The sequence below is a fragment of the Cetorhinus maximus genome, chromosome 10, assembly GCF_964194155.1.
Source record: "Cetorhinus maximus chromosome 10, sCetMax3.hap1.1, whole genome shotgun sequence".
Lineage (NCBI taxonomy): Eukaryota > Metazoa > Chordata > Chondrichthyes > Lamniformes > Cetorhinidae > Cetorhinus > Cetorhinus maximus.
The window spans coordinates 136,469,500-136,495,435 of NC_135888.1; the positions used below are offsets into that span (position 1 = coordinate 136,469,500).

Sequence of the window (25,936 nt, forward strand, 5' to 3'; positions counted from 1 at the left end):
TTAGTGAATACGTAAAGCATACAATGTCCCAGCTAACATAAAAGCATTCATAAGCTTTGTTAGATGAAACCATGCTGGAATTTGATCCGGCCGAGGCACTTCTCATTAATTTGGACCCAAAATGTTTCCAAATTAAGGTGGGCTGGAATCTGATACCAGCTAGTCTCAGTCGATTGCCATGAGCTAACAGCAGAGGTTTACTCGTGGCTCTCTCTTTCACCCCGATTGTCCAACATCACGGTGGGCAGTCAGGTTTTCATCCCACAGGATGATATATCTTGGAGCTACTGAAAAGAGCAGGTCGATTCCGTGAGCTGAATTTTGGTACAGCCTTGTAATGCAAAACAGATGAAGTAGGCCTGGCCAAACATATGGACGGAACATGATAAAGCTGTGTCTTCATCCGATGGGGTTTGTGTGGAATGCATGAGATTTCGGCAGATGTTTTGTGGATTCCACAAAGGTATTTTCCTCTCTATACTGGCCTAGTTTATTACAATCATTAAGCTGTAGGCTTTCTGGATGCCACAATGGTGCCATAATAGCTAGCTTGCAACAGTTGGCCAGATGTCCTGTGTCTGCTGCTCTGAATTTCAGCTACTTGGTGCAAGCAGCGCTGTTACAGGAAAGAAAGGTCAAAGGCGCAGCATATGGAAGCTTGTCTTTAAAAGAACTGGAGAAAAGGGAAGGAGCACATTTAGGAAGCGTGACTTAAAACATGAACTCAGATTGCTAATACAATGGATCTCATTAATTCAGTTTTTGTTATGAAAAAACAATTGTTGAGCATGTTTCTCGTAACAGTTATCTTTTTAACTTTAACTCTTGATTAAATACCCTGTTCACACTTCAAAAATAAAGTGGCACTGACAAAATTGCTGTATGCTCCTACAAGAAATTACAGTAGTTTAAAAAGTTATTTTAAAAATTCTGGGAAGCCTTAAAAAGTTATTTTACAGGCTGCAGTGCTCAGCGTTTTAAAAAAGTTATAATCTACTTCTGTTCAGTTAAAATGATGTTAAACAAAAAAAAAACTGATTTGCCTAATAGCATGAACTGAGGCCATTTGAATAAAACAGCAGTCTCAATTCCAATTAAGATATAATCTAAAAGAAAAGTCATCTTTAATCAAGTCAAGTATAGCTTGCTATTCCTAAAAAAAAATCCACCTCAAACTAAGAGCTACTTTAATATGAACTTGTTTGCGAAACTGTGCTGAAGCAAAAAGGAAAATGCATTGAAGCATTACTGGCAGCACTTTCTAAGCACTAAAGAAAAGGCACAAAAAAGCACTGTTCTTGATCAGTGAATAGAACAGCTGCTGAAGTAAACATTTACTGGGTAATAGTGTGGGTTCTGCCTCTCTTTTATCTTTCCAGCAACATTAGGAATCAGCTGCTCCAAAAACATCAGCAGTGAAGTGCAAATTATAGTATGTACTAATCACAGCGATGCACTGAAAATTTAAGCTTTTGGTTTTAAAAAAAACTCACTAGTTTGACTCAAAACATAACTTTTCTCCTCATCTCTAACCTTTACCTAAGTCAGCACAGTTCTTCATTAATCACATTAAATCGACACATATTCAGCAGAACAAGGGCTAACAATGGTCATGATGCACAGCAGATTTCTGCTTCCCCTTAATCGGTTGTGTCTCGAGAGGAAAGATCACACATACTGAAAAGGAAATAGCAGCAGGAACAGATGCAGCATTCTTGCTGCAGACAAGGAAGCTGCCCAGAGGGAAAAAAAAGACAATCCCCTTAGTTAGAGTAGTATGCAGGATGTTTTCATACAATACAAACTCCTGGGAGATCATCCCACTGCCCGTGCCAGACTTCAGGTTTGCAATGGTGATTCATGCAAAACAGATGGGAAAGTTTTCAGTTGCAAAGAATGGAAGTCCATTGAGGGGGTGGGGGGAGGCCAGTGCTCTGTCAGAGTGGCCTTGCATCAGAATTTTGTGGGTCTCCGAAGAACTAAGCAGAATGGAAGAGAACAGATATCCAACCCCTTAAATACCTACGCATTAAACTGTGAATACTGGAAATATCAGGCAGGATCATCAATATCCACAAAGAGGAAAGGTGGGTTAGGGGTTCAGGTGTGGCTCCCACTTGCCAGAACACTGCATAATTTCCTAGTTATTGAATAAAGTCTGCCATTCTGACAAGGATTTCCTCCCAATGTATTAAACTGATCTATTTTTGCTGTGCTGTTCTGTACTTCCAACTACAGGGTACTACATTTTTATCTTCTCAGCCAATCATATCAGTCCCAGGGCATCACTGCAGGAGTTCCTTAGGGTAGTGTCCTAGGCCCAACCATCTTCAGCTGTTTCATCAATGAACTTCCTTCCATCATAAGGTCAGAATTGGGCATCTTTGCTGATGATTGCGCATCGTTCAGCACCATTCGTGACTCCTCAGATACTGAAGCAGTCCTTGCAGTCACAGCTGCACACAGTACAAAGGGCACAGAGCCATCAAGTGTGCCAACTGTCCTGGAGCAAGATGACGAAGCCCCACCTCCAGTCATTGTACCATGGCTAGAGTGCACCAAGTCTGAGAGTATTGTTGAACCAGGAGTTGCAGCATAGCAGGGTCATTGTCCCTGTGCCAGTGAGAGCTCCCTTTAGGGGCTGTCTATCTAATCTTGACACAAATATGGGAAGGCAAGTGGCGAGGATGACACAGGGTCTAACAGAGGAATATAATAAGGTTAAGTGAGTGGTCAAAAACTTCACAGATGGAATATAATGTGGAAAAATGTGAGGTTATGCACTTTGGCAGAAGAATAGAGGAGCAGAATGTCATTTAAATGGAGAAAGACTGCAGAAAGCTGCAGCACAGAGGGATTTGGGTGTCCTTGTGTATGCTAGCTTTTTGTGATTCATGCACCGTTCAGCAGGTAATAGGGAAGGCAAATGGAATGTTGGCCTTTATTTCAAAGGGAATGGGGTATAAAAACAGGGAAGTCTTGCTGAAACTATACAAGGCACTAGTTAGACCACACCTAGAATACTGTGAACAGTTTTTGGACCCCTTATCTAAGGAAAGATACATTGGCATTGGAGGCGGTCCAGAGAAGGTTCACTGGGTTGATCCCAGTTATGAAGGGATTTTATTATGAGGAGAGGTTGAGTAGGTTGGGCCTGCACTCATTGGAGTTTAGAAGATTGACAGGCGACCTTATTGAAACATATTCTCAAGGGGCTGGACAGGGTAGATATTGAGAAGTTGTTTCCCCTTGTGGGAGGGTCTAGGACCAGAGGGAATAATCTCACAGTAAGGGGTCGCCCATTTAAGACAGAGGTGAGGGGGCATTTCTTCTTTCAGAGGGTAGTGAATCTGTGGAATTCTTTACCGCAGAGGGCTGTAGAGGCTGGGTCCTTAAGCATATTCAAGGCGGAGGTAGACAGATTTTTAATCAGTACGGGAATCAAGGATTATGGGGAAATGGCAGGAAAGTGGAATTGATAATTATCAGATCAGCCATGATCTCATTGAATGGTAAACCAGACTCGTTGGGCCGAATGGCCTACTTTTGCTCCTAAATCTTATGTCCAAATGCAGCAAGGCCTGGACTGACAAGTGGCAAGTAACATTCATGCCACACAAGTGCCAGGCAATGGCCATCTCCAACAAGAGAGAATCTAACCATTGCCCCGTGATATTTAATGGCATTACCTTTGTTGAATCCTCCACTATCAACATCCTGGGGGGTTACCATTGACCAGAAACTGAACTGGACTAGCTATACAAATACTGTGGCTACAACAGCAGGTCAGAGGCTAGGAATCCTGCAGTGAGTAACTCATCTGCTGACTCCCCAAAGCCTGTCCACCATCTACAAGGCACAAGTCAGGAGTGTGATGGGATACTCTCCACTTTCCTGGATGAGTGCAGCTCCAACTACACAAGAAACTTGACACCATCCAGGACAAAGCAGCCCACTTGATTGGCACCCCATCCACAAACATTTACTCCCTCCATCACCGTCGAACAGTGGTAGTAGTGTGTACCATCTACAAGATGCACTGCAGAAACGCACCAGGGCTCCCTAGGCAGCAACCCATCCCGCAAAAGAAAAAAAATCTATACACATGAAAAGGAAGACTCAGTTTTAATTTCTGTTGGCAGGCACACCTCATTTTGATAAATAGTTGAAATAACTAATAAAATACTGGACATCCATTCCAAACACCAGCAGGATCATTCTGCCAGAGCAGGAAGAACAACTATGACAATACAATGTCTTGTAGTGGAACTGTGATTGGTATTGATACCAGTGCCCACTTACAATATCAGTTTCCAGTTTATATTCAGCTGCTGCTACTTGTCATCTTCTTAAAAAGGGAAACATCCATTGAGCAATATGGATGGATGACACGAAGTTGGAAACCAGGTCTTCAACATATCCAAAGATATCAACAATTGCTTTATAATACTTGCCTCAGAAAGAGGAAGGGATTCAACAGCAGCCATAGAAAGTTGACTCCAAAAATAAATTCAAGATAAAGATGAACCACAACAAAAGGTCAACTGTTGAGCAGCAGAATATTATCTATATATCATACAGTGCCAAAGGCAGTGCCTAGTCCATCGTTTTAGCCAAGGGGGCTATCTTGTGGCAGTGGTTGGGCTTGGAGAGTAATAGGTCTTTGGTCAGCAATTTAGTCTCCTTCTTGGAGAAGGAAGACACATTACCATATCTCTGCTAATCAACAATCTGTCATTGACTGAAGTACGCAGGTTGAGGTTAAATGATGACTCGATGATCTCTCAGCAGTACGGCAGGGGTACTGAGGGTTTGGCATGGGATTATGACAAATTTCCAAACCCAAGTATTTATGCTGAGTGTGCTTCAGAAAATCCCAAGCAACCATATGATTCCATATGATGGCTTCCAGCTCAATAAAATAATTTTTGCAAATTCATTGTTTCAGAATAAGGCAGCCATTGCTAAGCTTTCAAAAACTGCAGGGAAAACTGTCAGGAGGATTTGCTCATCATTTGGAGCCAGGAGCCAAGGAATCATACAGGACAGAAGGACATTATTTGGCCCATCATACCTGTGACAGCTATTCGAAAGACCAACCAATTAGTCCCACCCCCTTGCTCTTCTGCCCCCATATACCCGACAAAATATTGAATAGAAAACTGAGAATCTAACACACATTTCACCACTGTGGAAAACTAGAGGTGTGATCCAAGTTCAAATCTGTGGGAGAGTTGGCATTACCCAGAAAGGAATTGCTTTTTTGACCTGGAGAAACTCTCAGCATCAGGAATCTTGAAAGAAGGAACACAAACTGCAAATGCTGGAAAAACTCAGCAGGTCTGACAGCATCTGTGGAGAGAGAAATAGAGTAAACGTTTCGAGTCCGCACCACTCCTCTTCAGAGCGGACTTCAGAACGAAACATTAACTCTGTTTCTCTCTCCACAGATGCTGTCAGACCTACTGAGTTTTTCCAGCATTTTCAGTTTTTATTTCACATTTCCACTAGCTGCAGTATTTTGCTTTTATCTTAAAAGGTTTGCTCTAACAAGCTGATAACCATGGCTAACCCTCATGACAAGTGAACAACGCAAAGGAGGAAAGGCATATACCCATTGTTGAGAGATACTGCTTTAATAAGTAGGTCAGATAATAAAAGTGGTATGGGACTGCTATCAGAATCTCTCCTGAGTGCCTTGCACCAGAAGATGTGTAGTCAGACCTAATATAAATATTGTGAACAGAATTCTGGTGGGGGACGGGGGGCACTGGGGTTAAGACATGTACTTAAAAAGCACATGACTGCTATTTAATGACAACTATTAATAGACGACTTTTCAATAAAGCTTGAAAAAGAATGTACTGTTGCCTCAGGCTGGCTAAATATTAGTCAGTTATAAAGTAGGAACACCGTAAACTTCCAGATGCAGTTTTTCCATATGTGGATTATTACTATGAGAGGAATGTCTGCACAAATGCCACATCATTAAAATAAAGTGTGTTAAAGAGATCAAGTTTCTGCTACACACAAGTCAAAAGAAATGCTCAGCCCTTTCAATATCCTCTCCAATGAGAATAGAGGGAGCCATGGTGAAACAGGCAAGCCATGGGTATTATCTACTAACTGAACTCAGGTTACAAAATTAACAAAAAACATAAAAAGGCAGCAGATGGTGAAAATCTGGCAAGAAAAAAGTGCTGGAAACACTCAGCAGGTGAGGCTGCATCTGTGCAGAGAGCAAAGTTAATGGCTTGGATGTGGTCAAAGCCAAAACCAGTTTTGATGGTGGATTCAGATCTGGATCGTTAGCTTGCTAAGTGCTGTCCTCAGCATTTTCCCATTTTTATGTTTCATATTACAAAATGCTTACCAGGAAACATTTTTGATAGTAGCACAATTTAATGGTGGTTAAATATATTTCCACTCTGATAGACCAACATCCTAATCGCCGAAGCAGGCAATTAAAATGCAAAGACAGCAGTGTAATGGACGGTTCACCCAGTATACACTCCCTCCACCCAGGTTATAATGCTATTGACCTTAATAGAAAGAACAATGGCCAGCGATGGGGCTATATAACAAATGGCTGATCAAATGCTGCGTCTTGCTCCCAACCCAGTTGAATTTTATCACCAACATTGCTCATTCGGTAGTTTCAAAAACCATATTTTATAATCAAACAGCTGTGCAAGTCATTATATAGGGTGCTTTGACAGATTATTTTTCTAAAATATAGGGACAAGTTGCAAACATTTATTTATATATATCTCTTCCCATTTACTCAAATAATAGTTAATCCATTAATTTAAATCATAACAAAATTGAAACATGGGAATTGGAGAAGGCTATTCAGCCCCAAGCCTGTTCTGCCATTCAATTAGATCAGGTCTGATTCTGAACTTCATTCACCTGCCTCTGCTTCATAACCCGGGTACCCTCGCCTAACAAAAAATCTATCGATCTCAGTTCTGGGAGGAGGGAGAGAGGTCCAGATTTCCATTGCCCTTTGTGTGAAAAAAGGGCCTCTTGATTTTACCGTTGAATGGCCTGGCTCCAACTTTAGGGTGAGTGCCACCGTGCCGCGGTGGTTTTGCCCAACGGGGCTTCTCTGTATCTGCCCCGCCTAATCCATTTATCATTTTAATCATCTTGATTAGATCACCCCTCACCCATCTCAACATTTGGAAAACTTGTGAGAGATTGCAACACTCCAGGGAATTAACATGCAGTATGTCGCACAGCATTTTGAGTGAATTACCTCATCCTTTAGTTGATTAATCTCGTTCTGCAGTTTCTTATTATCGGTCTCCACCTGGGTTTTATCCGTTTCCAGCACCTGGTGCTTTGTTTGAAGATCAGTGATCTTCACTTCAAAATCGGTTTCTTTTCTCCTAATCTCCACCTGTAGTTCATGCCGAGCTGTCAATTCCAAATCAAGCTGTTTCAAAATAAAAACAAAATTATTTATTACAAACAGAACATAGGATTGTACAGCACAAGAGGCCATTCAGCCCATCATACCTGTGCATCCTCTGTTAGAGCAATTCAATGACTTCCACTCACCTGCTCTCTCCACATAGCTTTGAATATACGATTAAGAACAATGAAAATGATATGGAATTGGGACAGTTACTGAGAAGAGAATTAATAAGGCAATTTGGTGAGGGAACTACATAATTATTAGACAACATAATGCACTGATCACTATTGCACAATAGTAGGTATATCAGCAATTATCCATTCCTGTTAACATAACAGCAACTTACTTTTATGCAGCGTCTTTAACATCATAGAATGTCCCAAGGCACTTCACTGGAGCATTATAAACAAAGTATGATGCTGAACCACACAAGAGATTATGCCAGATGACCAAAGGCTTGGTTAAAGAGGTAGATTTTAAGGAATGCCTTCAAGAAGGAAAGAGAGGTAGAGATGTGACGAGGTGCAGTGAGGAAATTCCAGAGCTTAGGGCCTGGACAGCTGAAAGGCAAAGTCACCAATGTATTTTTTTTATTATTAATTTATGGAATGTGGGCATCGCTGACTGCGCCAGCATTTATTGCCCAGCCCTAATAGCCCTTGAGAAGGTGGTGGTGAGCTGCCTTCTTGAACCGCTGCAGCCCCTGTGGTGTAGGTACACCCACAGTGCTTTTAGGGAGGTAGTTCCAGGTTTTTGAGCCAGCAACAATGGAGCAATGGCGGTATTATCAGGATGATAAGTGCTTGGAGGGAACTTCCAGGTGGTGGTGTTCCCATGTATCCGCTGCCCTTGTCCTTCTAGATGGTAGCGGTTGCAGGATTGGAAGGTGCTGTCTAAGGAGCCTTGGTGAGTTTCTGCAGTGCCTCTTGTAGATGGTACACACTGCTGCTACTGTGCGTTGGGGGCGGAGGGAGTGAATGTTTGTGGATGGGGTGCAAGTCAAGCGAGCTGCTTTGTCCTGGATAGTGTCAAGTTTCTTGAGAGTTGTTGGAGCTGCACTCATCTAGGCAAGTGGATAGCATTCCATCACGCTCCTGACTTGTGCCTTGTAGATGGTGGACAGGCTTTGGGGAGTCACGAGGTGAGTTACTTGCCACAGGGTTCCTAGCCTCTGCCCTGCTCTTGTAGCCACAGTATTTATATAGCTAGTCCAGTTCAGTTTCTGGTCAATGGTAGCCCCCAGGATGTTGATAGTGGGGGATTCAGCAATGATAATGCCATTGAATGTCATGGGGTCATGGTTAGAGTCTCTCTTTTTAGAGATGGTCATTGCCTGGCACTTGTGTGACGCGAATGTTACTTGCCACTTGTCAACCCAAGCCTGGATATTGTCCAGGTCTTGCTGCATTTGGACATGGGCTGTCTCAGTATCTGAGGAGTTGCAAATGGTGCTGAACGTTGTGCAATCATCAGCGAACATCCCTTATGATGGAAGGAAGGTCATCGATGAAGCAGCTGAAGATGGTTGGGGCGAGGGCACTGCCCTGAGGAACTCCTGCAGTGATGTCCTGGGACTGAGGTAATTGACCTCCAACAACCACGACCATCTTTCCTTTCTGTCAGGTATGCCTCAAACCAGCAGAGAGTTTTCCCCCTGGTTCCCATTGACTCCTGTTTTGCTGGGACTCCTCGATGCCACACTCAGTCAAATTATGCCTTGATGTCAAGGGTAATAACTCGCACTTCACCTCTGGAGTTCAGTTCTTTTGCCCATTTTTGAACCAAGGCTGTAATGATGTCAGGAGCTGAGTGGCCCTGACAGAACCCAAAATGAGCATCAGTGAGCAGGTTATTGCTGAGCAAGTGCCACTTGATGGCACTGTTGATGCCCCCTTCCATCACTTTACTGATCATTGAGAGTAGGCTAATGGGGCGGTAATTGGCCAGGTTGGATTTGTCCTGCTTTTTATGTACAGGACATGCCTGGGCAATTTTCCACATTGCCAGGTAGATGCCAGTGTTGTAGCTGTATTGGAACAGCTTGGCTAGGGGCACAGCAAGTTCTGGAGCACAAGTCTTCAGTATCATTGCCGGAATATTGTCAGGGCCCATAGCTTGTAGAGTATGAACATATAGAGTTTCAATAACATTTTAAAAAGCAAAAAAAAAAGTGGTACTTAAAAAATTTGTTCTAATGATGTGGGCATTTCTGGCAAGGCCAGCATTCATTGCCCATCCCTAATTCCCCTTGAGCAGGTGGTGGTGAGCCACCTACCACTTAGTGGCTTTCTAGGCAATTTCATAAGAGAGTTAAAAGTCAGTCACAAAGCTATGGTCTGGACTCTCATGTAGGATGGCAAATTTCCTTCCCTGAAGGACATGAGTGAACCTGGTGGGTTTTTTACAACAATCCACTAGCTTTATGATCATTATTAATAACACTAACACTTTATTCCAGATTTATTAATTCATTAAAATTAAATTCCTCCAGCTGTCCTGGCGGGATGTGAACTCGTATCTCCTGAGCATTTATCCGGGCCTGTGGCAAAGAATTGGAATACAGCTGTGTGTGGTGGTTGGGGGGGGGGGGGTGGTAAGGAGAAGGAAAGAAAATGAGAAAGGGAGAGAGAGAAAAGGAGGGAGAAAGAGGGAAGAGATAAGAAGAGCTACAGGCAATATAAAAAGAGAGAATTAGAAAGAAATTCTTCTGACAAAAATAAATATGGTATGCTAGCAGAAGCATTATTAATTACACCGGGTTATTTGGTTTATCGTATTTTTTCATTGAGTGTATATCAAGTAAGAGCACCCCATCATAATAGAGGCTGGAATGTCAGGGTGCCATCATCAGTCTCCTCTTTCATCTGCTCCTTCCTTCCTCACTTACTGCAATATTCCACCGAGGTTAGTGAAAGCAGGGTCAATATAATCAAACCAATGCCATAAAACATCAAGTAATGGATGACCTGGGTTTTGACAACCTCTTAAATCACTTAGAATTTGGCAGATTTCTGCAAACCGTTCTTATTTGTCCATTTGCCTAGTTGATTCATGCCTCCCATCCCAGCCTGGTTTCTGTTATAGCAGAGGCTGGTTGTTTTTATGCCTTTTCCTTCAACCCGTAAGTATGGGGCCATCTTGCCACAGATAACCTGGACCAGATGAGAAGACAGTAAGAGCAGAAAAGTGCAGAGGTGCGGAACACAATTTTCCAATCGTCCTTAGATAGAAGGGTGGTGCCAAAGTGCTAGAGGATCGCAAACGTTGCACCCTTGTTCAAAAACAGGGAGAAGGTAGAAGCTGACGGGCCAGCCAGTCCAAAACTGGAGGTGGGAACCACTTAACAACAATAATCTTGGAGAAAATTATTATTACAGTCATCAAAGCAGCTTCTGAACTAAAAAAAAGAGAAATGCAGGAACTGCGTATGGAAAATGTAGACCAGTATCACTTTGTAATGGAATACAGGGATCAGTCTGAAGTATGTTGGCACTGACAGCTAAATTAATTTTTTTTAATGAAAATGCACTATGCTATTTCCTATGCTAACCTTTTTTGTCAAACTATTAAATGCAAACATCTTTATATAAAACTAATAGCAGCCAGCTGGTTGAATGTTCCGACAGCGCTTTATTAAAAGCCTGACCGCTTGACACCTCTATGGCTGGTTCGGAGTAGACCTGTCCATCACAAGTTGTGCAAAGGCCGTATTTACCTTCAAAACTAAATTAACTTTTTTTGCTGAATTACCTTCTTTTCCAGTTCTGCAGCTTTGGTTTCACTGATTTGCACTTTGGTTTTGTCAATCAAGTTGTCTGCAAAACATAAACCCATCCAAGTGTTGTTAGGCACCTCCAATCTGACATACTGTGCAGTTCCAGCATTGAAACAAAAAGATAAAAATAAATGCTTGTATTTATACATTATCTTTCTACTTCATTGATAAGTCGCAAAGCACTAAACACAATTCATTAATTTTGCAGTGCAGCGGTGGTTATATCGACAAAAGTAATCAGAGCAAGATTATCTGAAATTGTACTTACCTACTAAATGCTCCACATCCAGACTGAATTTCCTACATTTGAAGTCTGGGTCCGATCCATTTTTCTGTAGGACTACCTGAGACACACATTCATCCAAAAGCTTGTAATACTGTGGCCTGAAAACAAACAGGATATTTTACTCAAGTATTTCCTGTTAGGCTTCAACCCTGGTAAATAAATAAGAAGTAAATAAACTTGCACAATCCTTGGTTTATTTTTGGCATCAGCCATGGCTCAGTGGGTAGGATTCTCTCCTCCAAGTCAAGAGGACACGGGTTCAAGCACAAACCCAGAGACTCGAACACAAAACCTAGGCTGATGCCCCAATGCCATACTCTGACAGGGTGCGGCATTGTCAGAGCTGCCATCTTTCGGATGAGACATTAATCCGAGGCCCCATCTGCCCTCTCAGTTGGATGTAAAAGTTTCCTTGGCACTATTCTGAGAGCAGCAAGACATCTCTTCCCAATGTCCTGCCAAACATTTATCCCTCAACCAACACACCAAAACAGATTACCAGATCATTATCACAAGGTTTTTTTTCTGTGAGCTTGCTGTGTGCAAATTGGCTGCTGTATATTACTACAGAGACTACAGTTCAAGAGTACTTCATTAGCTGTCAAGCATTTTGGAACATCAAGATTATGAAAAGCGTTGTTTAAGTGCAAGTTTTCCCTTTTTTTGCTGGTAAAAATTTACACATTTTTTCTGACATGCTATAGACTTGTACTTTCAAGCTACTATTCAAATCAGCTATTACCTAATTGAATGGCAGAACAGGCTAGGGGGCTGAATGGCCTATTCCTGTTCCTATGTCTCTGCACTCAACGGCTTCAGTTACTACCTGCAAGTTGGGACAGAGTACAATAGTGCTAATTAGTGGTGATCAATGCAGTAATAAGGAAAAGGGTCCACTTAACTAAATAACCAGCTAAACGTTAGGCCCTACATAACTCTGGGCAAAGAGGCTGTGACAAAACAGGCAACATTTATGGCAACTCCTGGTCCCCTATATGAACTAATGTCTAAGGAACAGTCACTGTCATCAACAGAAATCCTGAAAATCCTGCTTTTAAAGATTTTGATGCGTCAGGCTATTAGTAAGTCTGTGTTTTTTTAAACAGGCTAGGTTTGATCCCTCTTTTGTACAGTGGAAAAGCACAATGAGTCTATAACAACAGCAAAAAATGCGGGAAATACCCAGCAGGTCAGGCAGCTTCTGTGGAGAGAAACAAAGTTAATGTTGCAGGCTGAGATGACCTTTCATCACAACATTCCATGACGTGTGAAGGAAGGGTGGGATGGAAGAGAAGAAAACGACACAAGCATCAACCAAAGTTCATTAACCTTATTCAAGGTTGATCAAATGCCCCTGGAAAATGAGCTTGGCTGTGATATTTTCCACTCCCCAGACACCGCAGCCAACACTCACTCAGGTTCACTCATACAAAATGGTGACGAAAGTGAGATTAACAAAGGCAAGTAGCACCCACAGAACTGCACCTCAGAATGTATCAGCACCTCCAGGGGGCTGACGGAGAGGGGGGATTAGTAAGACTAATATCCCCTCATTAAGCTTTTGGCTTTTTATGGTCAACAACTTCATTGATGAACCCAAGTTGCCACATGCACCACAATAAACACTCAGAGGTACAATCAATTTTCAGACCCAAGCAGCATGGTCAATTATATCTTTGTTACATACTTCCTTCTATGAGGCCAATATTGAATCCCCACTGCTACAATTTTCAAAGAAAGAGTGGATCGCACTAAACCTATTCAGTTGCAGTACAACAACATAGCAAGTATCTGCAATGTATGGGATAAGTTTAATGGAAGCGGTAAAAGTGCCTTACACCATTCAATAACTGAATTATTTTTCAAGCAGGTTACAAGTTCCTGCAAACATGATATTGTATTTTTTCCACAAGTTATAGTAAACTTTACAAATTCCTAGGTCTACACTTATATTAGAAACTGACTGTGCCAACCTGTCACACCCTAATTACACCCTCCCATCCAGAACAGGGATTACAGTATCACCACTAGTTGGTGGGTGTAATTACAACATGGCACTTTCACATTTACTTTTTCGTTCTAAATGTGAGACATAGGAGTTTATATTGACAGTATAACAAAAAGGACAGAATGTACAATGTAAAAATAAAAACTTCCAATTATCCTTGTTCTCCACTTCTGCTTCAGCTGAAGACTGCACTGACTCTCCATATTCCACAGGCAAAGCAATAGCTCTACAACTAGGATGTGATATAAAAGTTTTACTTCCAGTGTCCAAGATCCACATAATTCCAGAGTGTCACTTTGTGCATTACGATTAACTAAACAATGCTTGCACTGTCACAGGTGGCAGTGGTGTAGTGGTAATGTCACTGGACTAGTAATCCAGAGGCCCAGGCTAATGCTCTGGGGACAGGGGCTCAATCCCACCATGGCAACTGGTGAAATTTGAATTCAGTTAATGAATCTGGAATTAAAAGCTAGTCTCAGTAATGGCGGCCATGATCTTTGCAAAAACCCATCTGGTTCACTAATGTCCTTTAGGGAAGGAAATCTGTCATCCTTATCTGGTCTGGAATACATGTGACTTCAGACCCAAAGTAATGTGGTTGACGCTTAAATGGCCTATCAAGCTACTCAGTCTAATTCAAAGTCCAATTCCCTTCCTAACAGCATTGTGGGTGTACCGACACCACATGGGCTGCAGCAGCTCAAGATGGTGGCTCACCATCACCTTCTCAAGGGCAATTAAGGATGGGCAATACCCTAGCCCGGTGAGCAAATAAATTTTTTAAAATCCTGTTTAGGATAGTTTCAGATGCAGGCACTTGACTGAGTGAAAAATGGCCAGGAAGAATTATTTTGGGTGCGTCCAGTGCTATTAAATAATTGAACCCTTTTTCTCTTTAGGTGCCCTGATTGGAATGTAAAAATTCAGTACCCTGCCCAGCTTCCCAGAGTTTAGAATGGAACCACATTAAACATCATCAACCATGCTGCAGCCCGGTACCACGTACAAAACATCTAGTCGGAGACCACCTGGTTCATTAACTCCATCTAACCCAGTTATCACACAGAATTATCGAAAAACATACAGCAAAGAAACAGGTCACTCGGCCCACTAAATCTTTGGCAGCATCTACATGGGCCACCCTTCTAACCCCTCTTTTTGCAGCCCTATCAGCTGTGGCTCATTTGGTAGTGTTCCCACCCCAAGTCAGAAGTTGTGTGTTCAAGTCCCCAACCAGGACTAGAGCACAAAAGTCAAAAACTGACAATCTAATACAGCACTGAGGGGAGGTGTTGTCTTTTTAGATTATGTCAAGGTGCTGTCTACCCTCTCAGGTGGGCATAAAAGATTCCACAGCACTATTTCTAAGAACAGCAGGGGGGGTTATTCCTGGTGTCTTGACCAATATTTCTCTCAATCATTGTCACAAAAGGGCGGATTATCTGGTCATTATCACATTGCTGTTTGTGGGAGTTGGCTGTGGGCAAGTTGATTGCACATTTCCCACTTCTTAAAAAACAATTAACTATTCTATAAAAGTACTATGTTGGCTATCGAGTGCTTTGGGATATCATGTGGTCATGAAAGCCGCTATATAAATGCACTTTTTCCTTCTTGAAACCTTCTATTCCTTTCTCCCTTATGCTTTTATCTAGCCTATTCTTAAATGTATCTATGCTAATTGTCTCAACTACTTCTTGCTGTAGCAAGTTCCACATTCTTACTGTGATAGGTAAGGCATTTCTCCAGAATTCTCTAATGGATTTATTGGTGACTCTCTTATATTTTTGGTCCCTAATTTTGGTAGCTTCAACAAGAGAAACACTTCCTCTACTTCTAATCTTAAAGATATCTATCAGGCCATTTCTCAGTCTTCTTTTCACTATATCTTTCTTGATAGTTCTCATCACTTTTCTGGTAATATCCTCATGAATGCTTTTATTTGCACCTTTTCCATTGACTACGCTGCAGCCACGTATACAATTGGGCTACCTCCTCGTCAAATAATCTCCTGAGAGAGAGAAAAAAAATGTCAGCCTAATTTAGGAATTGCCCTGGCACATTCCCCAAGGCAATCAAGCGCAGCCACAAATCCCTGTACTCCCAGTGAACCCACAACTCGCCCTCTATGACATTAACCTAGCTCCAGAGTTCAGCTGGTGTATGGATAAAGACGCTTGGCAAATGACAGAGGACACGGGCATACTGGTGAAACGAGATGACATTTAATGCACAGAAACTTGAGACGGTGCATTCTGGAAGGATGAAGAAAAGTCAATGTAAATTAAATGGTACAATCTTAAAGGAGATGCAGGAACAGAGTGGGTTCACATACATAAGTCTTTGTCAGTGGTAGGGCAAGTTGTCAAGGCTGTTAAAAAGGAGTATGTGACCTTGGGCTTTATAAATAGGAACACAGAACACATAAAAGCAAGGAAATTACATGAAACATTTATAAGTTTCTGGTTCGGCCTCAGCTGGAGAATTGTGACCTATTATGGGCATCACACCAGAGGAAGGATGTCATGGCCTTGGAGTGTGTACAGAGATTAACCAGAATGCTACCAGGTGTGGGGTGACTTCAGTTACATCGAGAGACTAGTTTAAGGTTGCTCTCCTTGGAGCAGTGAAGGGTAAGGGGAGATGCAGTAGAAGTGTACAAAATGATGAGAGGTCTTGGTAGGGTAAATAAGGAGTAACTGTTTCGAATGACAGAAGTTTTGACAACCAGAGAGCACAGGATTAAGGTAATTTGCAAACAGCCACAGGGAAGACAGGAGATTTTTATTTTATTTTAAACACGAGTTGTGATCTGTAATGCACTGGGATCTGATTTAATAACAACTTTCACAGGGGAATTGGATATATGCTTCAAAGGAAAAAATTTGCATGGCACTGAGCAAGGAGTTCAGGAATGGGACAAAGTGCACAGCTCTTTTGCTGTGGTGGCATTATTCAATGGGCCGAATGGCCTCCTTCCTTGCTATGACAGAAAGCCGCGGTTTTCTGAGGCCACTTTCAGTCAGCTTTGGTAATCTAAATAACTGTCCCAAGACCAGGTCTGAACCCACCTCTGACTTCAGCACCTGGAAAATCTAAAATAATATACTCTAAGGATGGCTAACAAAAGTCCTGCAGCAGTCCTTTCATTAGGAAATAAAATTTAAACAGTTAAAAGAAAATGAAGCACGTCAGATGCAATATTCAGAGCATCAAATTGACTGTAAATGCTTGATCGAATCTACACAAAGGCTGTCAAGCACTGAATCTAGCTTCCTGCTCTCTTACATCACTATGCAGCAACTCAAGGTCCTCACAGGGGCAGACATTTGGTTGTGGCTGCTCAGTAAACAGGACGCTGCCGGATGATTAAGCATGAAATCATTTTTCCATATTCAGCCCAATTTTATTTTAACTATCTTCTCCTGTTTAAGGGAACAACCATTTCCTGGTGGTAATTCCATTGTGTTATTAAGGCCAAAACAATTGCCAAAGTGTATATTTCGAAATACTGACACGAAGCAGCTCTTGCACAGGCCTGTCCTTTCCAAACTCTTCAATGATATGCAGTGTGGTACTCAGGTATACTGACTTCTCTCATGGCTAATATTCATCCCTCAACCACCTACGCAGGCAGACAGGGCCTCAGCTTAATGCCTCATCTGAAGGACATCAACTCCAGCAGTGCAGCACTCCCTCAGTACTGCAGAGGTGTCAGTTTACACTATTAAATTACTCGTGATAAACAGGCAAAACTGACGAAAAAGCAAACAGAGGGACAGCAGTGGGTCCACAGGCTCTGCTGCACTCAACAACGTAGTAACTGACCAAGGCATCCACAATACTATGGCAGCCCAGTGATGATGTAAAGTGACTATATGTAGAGATTGATTGATCTGATTCAACTAGTGTTCCAACCCCAGCCAAATGGTCTGCTAGCACTCAGGACTTAGGCTTACTCATCACTTTGATAAGGTATCAAGTCTTGCCAGCGCCTACTGGGAATGGAACTGGGAAATTTAGGAGAGAGGTGGGGATGGCAGGAGGTGGGGGGAGGAAATAAAGTAAACAGAAAGCAACAACGTATGGATTAAATCCACGTCAATAAACGTTCAACTTTGACTGAGAACTGAATAGCCCATTATAGATTTTTTACATAAAGGTGATGTTAAACTCATGCTGCTTGGTTGTTAAAGCTATTTTGGGACTCAAAGCGTTAATGCTGGATTTTGTCTGATGCAGGGCAGCTCTGTCCTTTATTTCACCTCGACAAAATGTTTTTTTTTTGGGCAGTCTTAGCTTTACCTTCAAAGAGGAATCAATTTTGCACAAATATTTATCTAACGGGTGTCCCTCAAAGTCCTCAGCAATTCAACGATTTACGAACAGTTGGAAAAATGGGAAAATACTGTAGCAGCCTTGAAAGAAACAAAGAAGGGAGGGGCACTCAAGCAGAGAGCAATGTACAGATGAAGACAAGCTGCTGCAGTATGTACAGCACAGGCAAAAACTACACTTCAATTACCAATTCATTCCATACAAAATATGCTCAAGATTTTTTGATAAAAATAATATTTTAAAATCACAATACACTACAAGATAATAGTTATTAGCTGCAGTTTTCCATTTTCATTTACATCTCTCAGTCTCAATAATTTTCAATCTGATTTCTAACTGTGTCTGTGTGATGGTGGCGAGGGATGAAAATAGCTTTAATCGAACTGCCTCACAATTTAATTTATTATAGAGGCTCACAGTAAGGCTTTGCTCAATAATCCCCGAACAAGCTCTCTCGCAAATTGAACTGCTCGGGTCCTGGGAGAGCTGAGAAAGAAGTGAAGAGGGGGGAGGAAATGAGCTCCATCGTAATGTACCAGTACTGCAGAGTGCTGCAAAATGGAGTACGTGAAGAAAGCATGAAGGAAAATGAATCACAAACACAAAGGAGCTTGCATTTTTTAATAAAAATAAAACAAAACACAAAAAAATGACTTTTCCAGAACGTACTTCCCAGAGAGGGGAGAATTTAAAAAAAAGGAAGGTTTCAAGTATTTCTTATTTTTTTAATTGCTCGAAATATTTTTTTTTAAGCTTTATAAAAACAGATTGTGGTTTGGCAATGCAGCTGCATTCATTGTTAAGGCCATCTGTTCAGAATTAGAGACTTGTGCTTTGGTTTAATTCAGAAACATAAACAACATCGTGTAACGGATTTCTACCTCTTATAACATTGGTGCAAGTTGAAAAACACCGAATAGGACATTTTGAGCTATAAGGTTGAGAGAAAAGTAAAAAATTGCATTGTGCTATTTTTACAGAGACAACACCCATCCTTTACTTGAAGAGCAACAGTGACACCAACTGTTTGAAAGCAGTCAGTACCGCGGCCCTGTGGCATCTGACAGCTGCCTGTCAGAAAGGGGCCATGCCTCCTGTCCCTGCATATATTATTTTTTAAAGCTAGACCGTCACCTGAATTTTTAAAAAAAATTTTTTTAAATATGACTGGAAATGTTTCGTTAATATCTATACGAGCAATTTATTGAAAGATGTCAACAAATTGTGACGATTTATGTTAAATTCCCCTGACTAAACACTATGGTAGGTTTGCACTGCTAGCTCGACATCAACTTGAAGTGGTTTTGGAGGCACTTTTTTATAAACGCAGTGGGAGAACTCAGCAGTCAGACAGTCGGACTGACTGTGGGTTCTAATAAAGCCAAAACAAACACTTAGCAGGCTCTATCCCTGGCAAACTTGCACCCAAGTTCTCAAAAAGAGAAAGCACTTGCATTTCTACAACACCAAACATGGCTGCACAAAGCCCCCAAGCGCTTTACAGTCAGTGGGGTACATTTGAAGCGTAATCACTGTTGCAATGTGGGGGAGTGCAGCAACCAATTTCTGCACAGCAAACTCCCACAAGCAGCAATGAGACAAATGACATAAATGAGACAAATAAGATAAAAGTTAATCTATTTTGCAATGTGTCATGTTGATTGAGATATATACATAGGGCCTGGAATGTTAAGCTCCAAAGGCTGTTTGACAATAAAGACTGAGGCCAAGACCGACTCCCTCAGATCGAGTTTTATTTCTGCTGCATAAAACTGTCTACAGAGCAAACTTGCCTCACCTGTTTTCCCTTTTACACACCCAAATGGGTACTTAGGTTGTTAAGCGATGATTAGCAATTGAACTCCCTTGTGCGTTAACTGTCTCCTTCCCCAACAACGAACCCTGGTAGAACTCTCCTGCTGTTCCTCACAATGTCACAGAATCTTTCACATCCACTGGAGATGGCAGGCATCAGTATAACATCTCATCTGGAAGATGGCACCTCTGAGAGTGCAGTGCTTCCTCAGGATCACACTGGGAGCATGTCAGCCTAGATTTTATGCTCAAGTCACTGCAATAGGACTTGAACCCACAACCTTCTAACTCAGAGGGCACAGTGTTACCACTGAGGTAAGGCTGATGATGTATCCTCTGGGCTTTGGGCATGTATTCTTGGGAATTGTCTGCGTACTGCATCCCAGTTAAGCTGAAACTCTAGGTGGTTTTTAGAATGCAAAGCAAGGTAATATGTCTCAGTGTAGATCAGGAATCTGTCAGTCCAAAGTAAGTATCAAGAGGTAGAGAATTTATTTCAGGAATACTATATTTTTCACAGAAAATTATTCTATTTATACTTAAAAGAAACTGTACTTCAGAACAAAAAGTTTACAAAGCATTTTTCTTTGCAGGTTCAGAAGCATATTGCTCTGTGGAAAAACTGTGGTTTTGATGATAGAACAACACTGCCACCTACAGGCTGTATCACTTACAACAGTTGGTTTGAAATGCAGTACGTAAATAATTCACTTAAAATTTTGAGCTTGCACCGGTCACTCAGATTGAAACTGTTCTTTTCTTCAGTGACATTTTGACACTGATGCAATATATCATCAGTAGCCAAGACCTGTTTCTGCTTAAAACTATTCTGACTGAAGGCTGAAAGTTTCAAACGTGCAAGGGTCACAAGTTACCATGAGATCATGGGTGATTTGTCTCAACTGCATCCTGTGTGCCTGGACAAAAAGAATATTGTATCACCAAGGCTTCCACAAAGAGCAGCAGTGACGCATTAAATCTACGTTCAAGTACTGTAATCATTTGACCTTCAATGTACTCAGAACAAGGAGGAATTTTTTTCCAACAGTCTAAACACAGAGTTCATCAGATGTTGAAATGCTTGTTTCATGAGGAAAAAATCCCTTTCCAGTCAAAAAGGCAAACAATTTACTGTGTCTGGCAAGGGCCATCAGACTATATAGAAAATATAAAAAGAGAAAAGAACGGCTTGCATGGAGCTGAGAAGAATGATATATTCATTACATCCTGGTTCTGAGATCACATCATAGAGAAGGCAACTTAAGTGCCTTCATAGTTTGCCCGAGGGGTTCAGAGAGGAAATTTCCAGGGTATTGTATCTCTTATCAAGTCTTTGGGTTTTTTTTGTCTCCCTAAGAGATTATGTGGCCATGCAGGAAGAAGTGAACAATCAAGATGCTCCAATTTTCAACGCGAGGCAGATTTACTGAACCAGCTGGTCTTTCCCTGGCTGTCAATTTTGTATATTCATTCATATACTGCTTTCTCCCTACCTGGAGCCATAACTCGGCAGCCGGCTCCCTCCCCAGTGTACAATCTAACTTTTGCTATCAATTAAACTTCAGGGCATTAACTGGGCAAATGCACATTGGCATCCAAATAATGCATTTCATGGTAAGGTGTTCTCCCGGCCTACTTCTCACCCACTCTCCAAACGTCAACACATCTAAAATCACTTCCCGTATTCCATGCCGCACTAAGTCCGCTCACGCCTGCTCTAGTTGTCTCACTCTTCCACATCTCAAATTTAAAATTCTCCTCCTTGTATTTAAATTCCTGGGTGGCTTCAGTCCTCCCTCAGTCTAATCTCCTCCAGCCCTACATCCTTCCCTCAAGCTTGCTTTTGCTCAGACTTTATCCTCTTGGGCATCCTCCTCTCCCTTCACCCAGCCATTGGTGGCCATGCCTTCAGCTGTCAAGCCCCTGTATTCTGGAATTCTCTTGCTAAACACTTCTCCCTGTCCACTTCCCTCCCAAAAGTCGTGCTCAAAAACTCTTTGATCAAACTTTTGAACATCTAACTGAAAAAGGGAAGATTTGCAGGACTACATGGAAACAGCAAGAAAATGGCACTAACTGGATCGCTCTTTTCAAAGAGCCAGCACAGGCACAAAGGGCTGAATGGCCTCTTTCACAGTGCTAGATGATCCTATGATCAGTCAAGTAACCTTTCCTTGCAGCTCACTGGCTGAAAGGTATTCACCAAATATGAGTAGCACTCAACTGAAGGATAGGCATTGTATGTATTTTAACATCACCAATTCATGCAGGATGTCAGACATCTGAAAGTGAATGTAAAAGCAATACAAAGTAAATGCCTTCAAAGAGAATGTAACGCGCTATAACAAGGACGACAGCAAAGCCGCCACAATCTGAGTAAACCAGATAGCAGCTCAAATTGAAAGAGCAATAGTACCACCTGCTGTTCAATATCATTCATTACAATCAGAACTGAAATTACCCCAATGCTCAAGCATTCAAAATATGAAAAAAACTTTGGCTTTTTACTTTACAATGAGAGGAGGAAAGAAAGTGTTTTCCTAGCAGATTACCCATTTTGTAATAATGCAGGTGTCCAGCCTTGGGGGCTGAACAGGTGTGTACCATGGAGTCTGAGAGGCCAGAGATGAGTTTAAATCAATGTTTCCAGAATCTTGGTTACAACACAGAAAGAGGCCATTAGGCCCACCAAGCCCATACCAGCTCTTTGCAAGAACAACTCAGCGAGTCCCACTCCTCTGCCCTTTCCCTGTGGCCCCGCAAATTATTTTTCTCCCCCCTTTGGGTGCTTATTCAATTGTCCATCACCATTTCAGGCAGTGCATTTTGCTGCGTAAAAAAAATTCTCCTTATCACATCATTACTTCTTTTGTCAATCACAGTGTCCTCGGATACTTTATCCCTCTGCTTGTGGCTACGGTTTGGGTGCTCTGTCTAGGCCCCTCACAATTTTGTCTATCAGATTTTCTCTCAACCTTTTCTTCTCAGGAGAACAACCCCAGTTTAGTGTTCTGATTGAGGGTTCAAATACTAGTGATTAAACACCACTAACAATAGTGGCTTTTGACCTCCGGCCTCAAAGTTCAGGCAGGATGAACCAGCTAATAGGAAATACAAGTGCAATTGGGGCATTTAGGGAGGGGCAATAAGTGCTGCCCTAGCCAGCGACACCCACATCCCATGAATAAATGAATGAATGAAAAAATGGAATAGGGCTCAGTTACTTGGATATCGAAGGCTGGGGAACCACAGGATGGGGATACCCTTCCAACAATGTTGCCTACTCTTAATTCAAACCATTCAATAACTAATATTTTAAAGCACTAAAATCTAACTTTTCTACATTATAACATCTACAAACAGTTGTGCCTTTAACAGTAAAACATCACAAGGCACCTCACAGGAGCGTTAATAAAATATGACACCGAGCCACAGGAGAGGTGACCAAAAGCTTGGTCAGAAAGGACGTTTTAAAGAGCGAGAGTGAGAGAAGCTGAAGGCACAACAAACAACAGTGCAGCAGCTTAGGAAATAGGGGGATGCGCAGGAGTCCAGAATTGGAAGAACACAGAGTTCTGAGGATTATGGGCCTAGAGATTACACAGATAGGGAGAGACAAGACTATGGAGGGGTTTGAAAACAAGGATAAGAATTTTAATATTGAGGCATTGCTCAGCCAAGAGCCTACGTAGATCAACAAGCACAGGGATGATAGGGGAACGGGATGGTGTGACTTAGGACACGGGGAGCAGAGTTTTTGATCAGTTCAAGTTTACACACGGTTTTGTTTTATTCATCCACGGGATGTAGGCATCGCTGGCTGGCCCAGCATTTATTGCTCACCCCTAATTGCCCTTGAGAAGGTGGTGGTGAGCTGCCTCCTTGAGTTGCTCCATGTGGTGTAGGTACACCCACAGTGCTGTTAGGGAGGGAGTTCCAGGATTTTGGCCCAGCGACAGTGAAGGAACGGCCGATATATTTCCAAGTCAGTATGGTGAGTGGCTTGGAGGGGAACTTCCAGCTGGTGGTGTTCCCATGTGTCTGCTGCCCTTGACCTTCTAAATGGTAGTGTTCGTGGGTTTGGAAGGTGCTGTCTCAGGAGGTTTGGTGAGTTCCTGCAGTGCATCTTGTAGATGGTACACACACTGCTGCTAATGTGCGTCGGTGGTGGAGGGAGTGAATGTTTGTGGATGGGGTGCCAATCAAGCGGACTGCTTTGTCTTGGATGGTGTCGAGCTTCTTGAGTGTTGGAGCTGCACTCATCCAGGCAATTGGAGAGTATTCTATCACTCTCCTGGCTTGTGCCTTGTAGTGGACTGGTTTTGGGGAGTTTGGTGGTGAGTTACTCGCCGCACGATTCCTAGCCTCTGACCTGCTGTTGTAGCCACAGCATTTATATGGCCAGTCCAGTACAGTTTCTGGTCAATGGTAACCCCAAGGATGTTGATAGTGGTGGATTCAGCGATGGTAATGCCATTTAATGTCAAGGGGCAATGGTTAGATTCTCTCTTGTTGGAGATGGTCATGGCCTGGCACTTGTGTGACGTGAATGTTGCTTGTCACTTGTCAGCCCAAGCCTGGATATTGTCCAGGTCTTGCTGCATTTGGACATGGACTGCTTCAGTATGAGGAGTCGTGAATGGTGCTGAACATTGTGCAATCATCAGCGAACATCCCCACTTCTGACCTTATGATGGAAGGAAGGTCAATGATGAAGCAGCTGAAGATGGTTGGGCTGAGGATACTACTCTGAGGAACTCTTGCAGTGATTTCCTGGAACTGAGATGACTGACCCCCAACAACCACAACCACCTTCCTTTGTGCTAGATATGACTTAAACCAGCGGGGTTTTCCCCGATTCCCATTCACTCCAGCTTTGCTAGCGCTCCTTGGTGCCACACTGTGACAAATGCAGCCTTGATTTCAAGGGCAGTCACTCTCACCTCTGGAGTTCAGCTCTTTTGTCCATGTTTGAACCAAGGCTGTAATGAGTTCAGGAGCTGAGTGACCCTGGCAGAACCCAAACTAAGATCTAAAGTGGGAGGCCAGGAAGAATTGTCATGTGTAAGGGCTCCTCGCTGGCGCTGGTCGTGTTCGGTGGCGAGAGCGGACAATGTGGTGCGATCGGTTTCATGACGGCTTTGCAATTGTCCTCTCAGCCTGCCAATGGCAGGCTGCGTTTCCCGCCATCGGGAACCTCATAGTAATACATCTGCATATTATAAGGCCACACTGCCGGACCCATCCACCCCCACCCCCTATGCTGGGTTGTCACCCACGTCTGCAGGAAAACACGCCAATGTCTTTCACAACAGCACATAAGTGACGTGCAGCTGTCGGGCTGCACTTTGCTCAGGGCTGCGAGGTTTGTTTGCCTACCTGGCTTCAGGAAGTACTCATGGTCATCAGCGCCAGGCTTCACAGACAGCACCACATCACTTTTAGGGGGGTTCACAGGTAGGTCTCTACCAACAGGACAGCCATATATGGGTGGCTTTTCAGTGGGTGTGGGGGCACATAGTGGTCTGTGCAAGTGGCCTCAAGATGGTGAGGGCTGAGGAGGCAGTCTCCAGAGGAGGTGAGGCCAGATGGAGATGTGAGGGTATGTGTGAGAGAGTGAGTGGTGATGTCCCTTGAGCTGGCAGTGAGTGAGATGCCAGTGAATGTGTGATGGGCTTGAGTGTGAGAGTTTAGAGTGATGAGAAATCATTCATCCTCTACCTGCATTGGATGGCCAACTTCTTCTGTTCAGCATTGGCACTGATCACCGCTGACACAGCCTGCCATGCTGGATTGGTGATGCCGCTGCCTGTCCTGCAGCTAGAGCGGGGGGTAAAGGACATCATGATGTCTAAATGGCATTCCAGTAACACATCATTAAACCTGGGGGCTGCAGTCTTTTTGTCTTTCGTGGACATCTTCCCTGCAGTGAGAGCCCGCCCGCCATGGAAATGTTGTGTTTCCCGGGAATGCATAATTAATGCGGTGGGCTTGGGACGATACGGCATGAAAACCCACCATCGTGGCCAATACAAATCTGGGACGATTCTGCCCATTATGTTTTCTCATGAAATTTAACTGTAAGCAGAATAGTCCACTCTTTACTCAAAGACATCTCTGTGGTAAAGGTTTTGTGTGAAAGAACCACTTTCGTGTGAACATCACACGTCAAATAATGGCTGGGGAGGGGTTGCGCAAGAGGGTATCAGTTGAAAACCCTTCCAACAATTGCTAACCAAACTGATGTTTTAAGGGTGGTTATTGGTTGAAGTAATGAGGGAGTGGTTG

At 42.7% G+C, this 25,936-nt stretch overlaps 1 protein-coding gene across 1 annotated transcript in view; it reads right to left on the reverse strand.

Annotated features, from left to right (window-relative positions):
- The window catches only part of diaph1 (diaphanous related formin 1), a 348,897-nt gene that overhangs the window by 211,869 nt on the left and 111,092 nt on the right, over positions 1 to 25,936 (reverse strand). The window contains exons 13-15 of the mRNA XM_078551232.1: positions 11,467 to 11,582; positions 11,174 to 11,238; positions 7,262 to 7,441 (exon numbers count right to left, since the gene is read on the reverse strand). Coding sequence (XP_078407358.1) covers positions 7,262 to 7,441; positions 11,174 to 11,238; positions 11,467 to 11,582 — 361 coding nt within the window. The remainder of the gene's footprint in view (positions 1 to 7,261; positions 7,442 to 11,173; positions 11,239 to 11,466; positions 11,583 to 25,936) is intronic.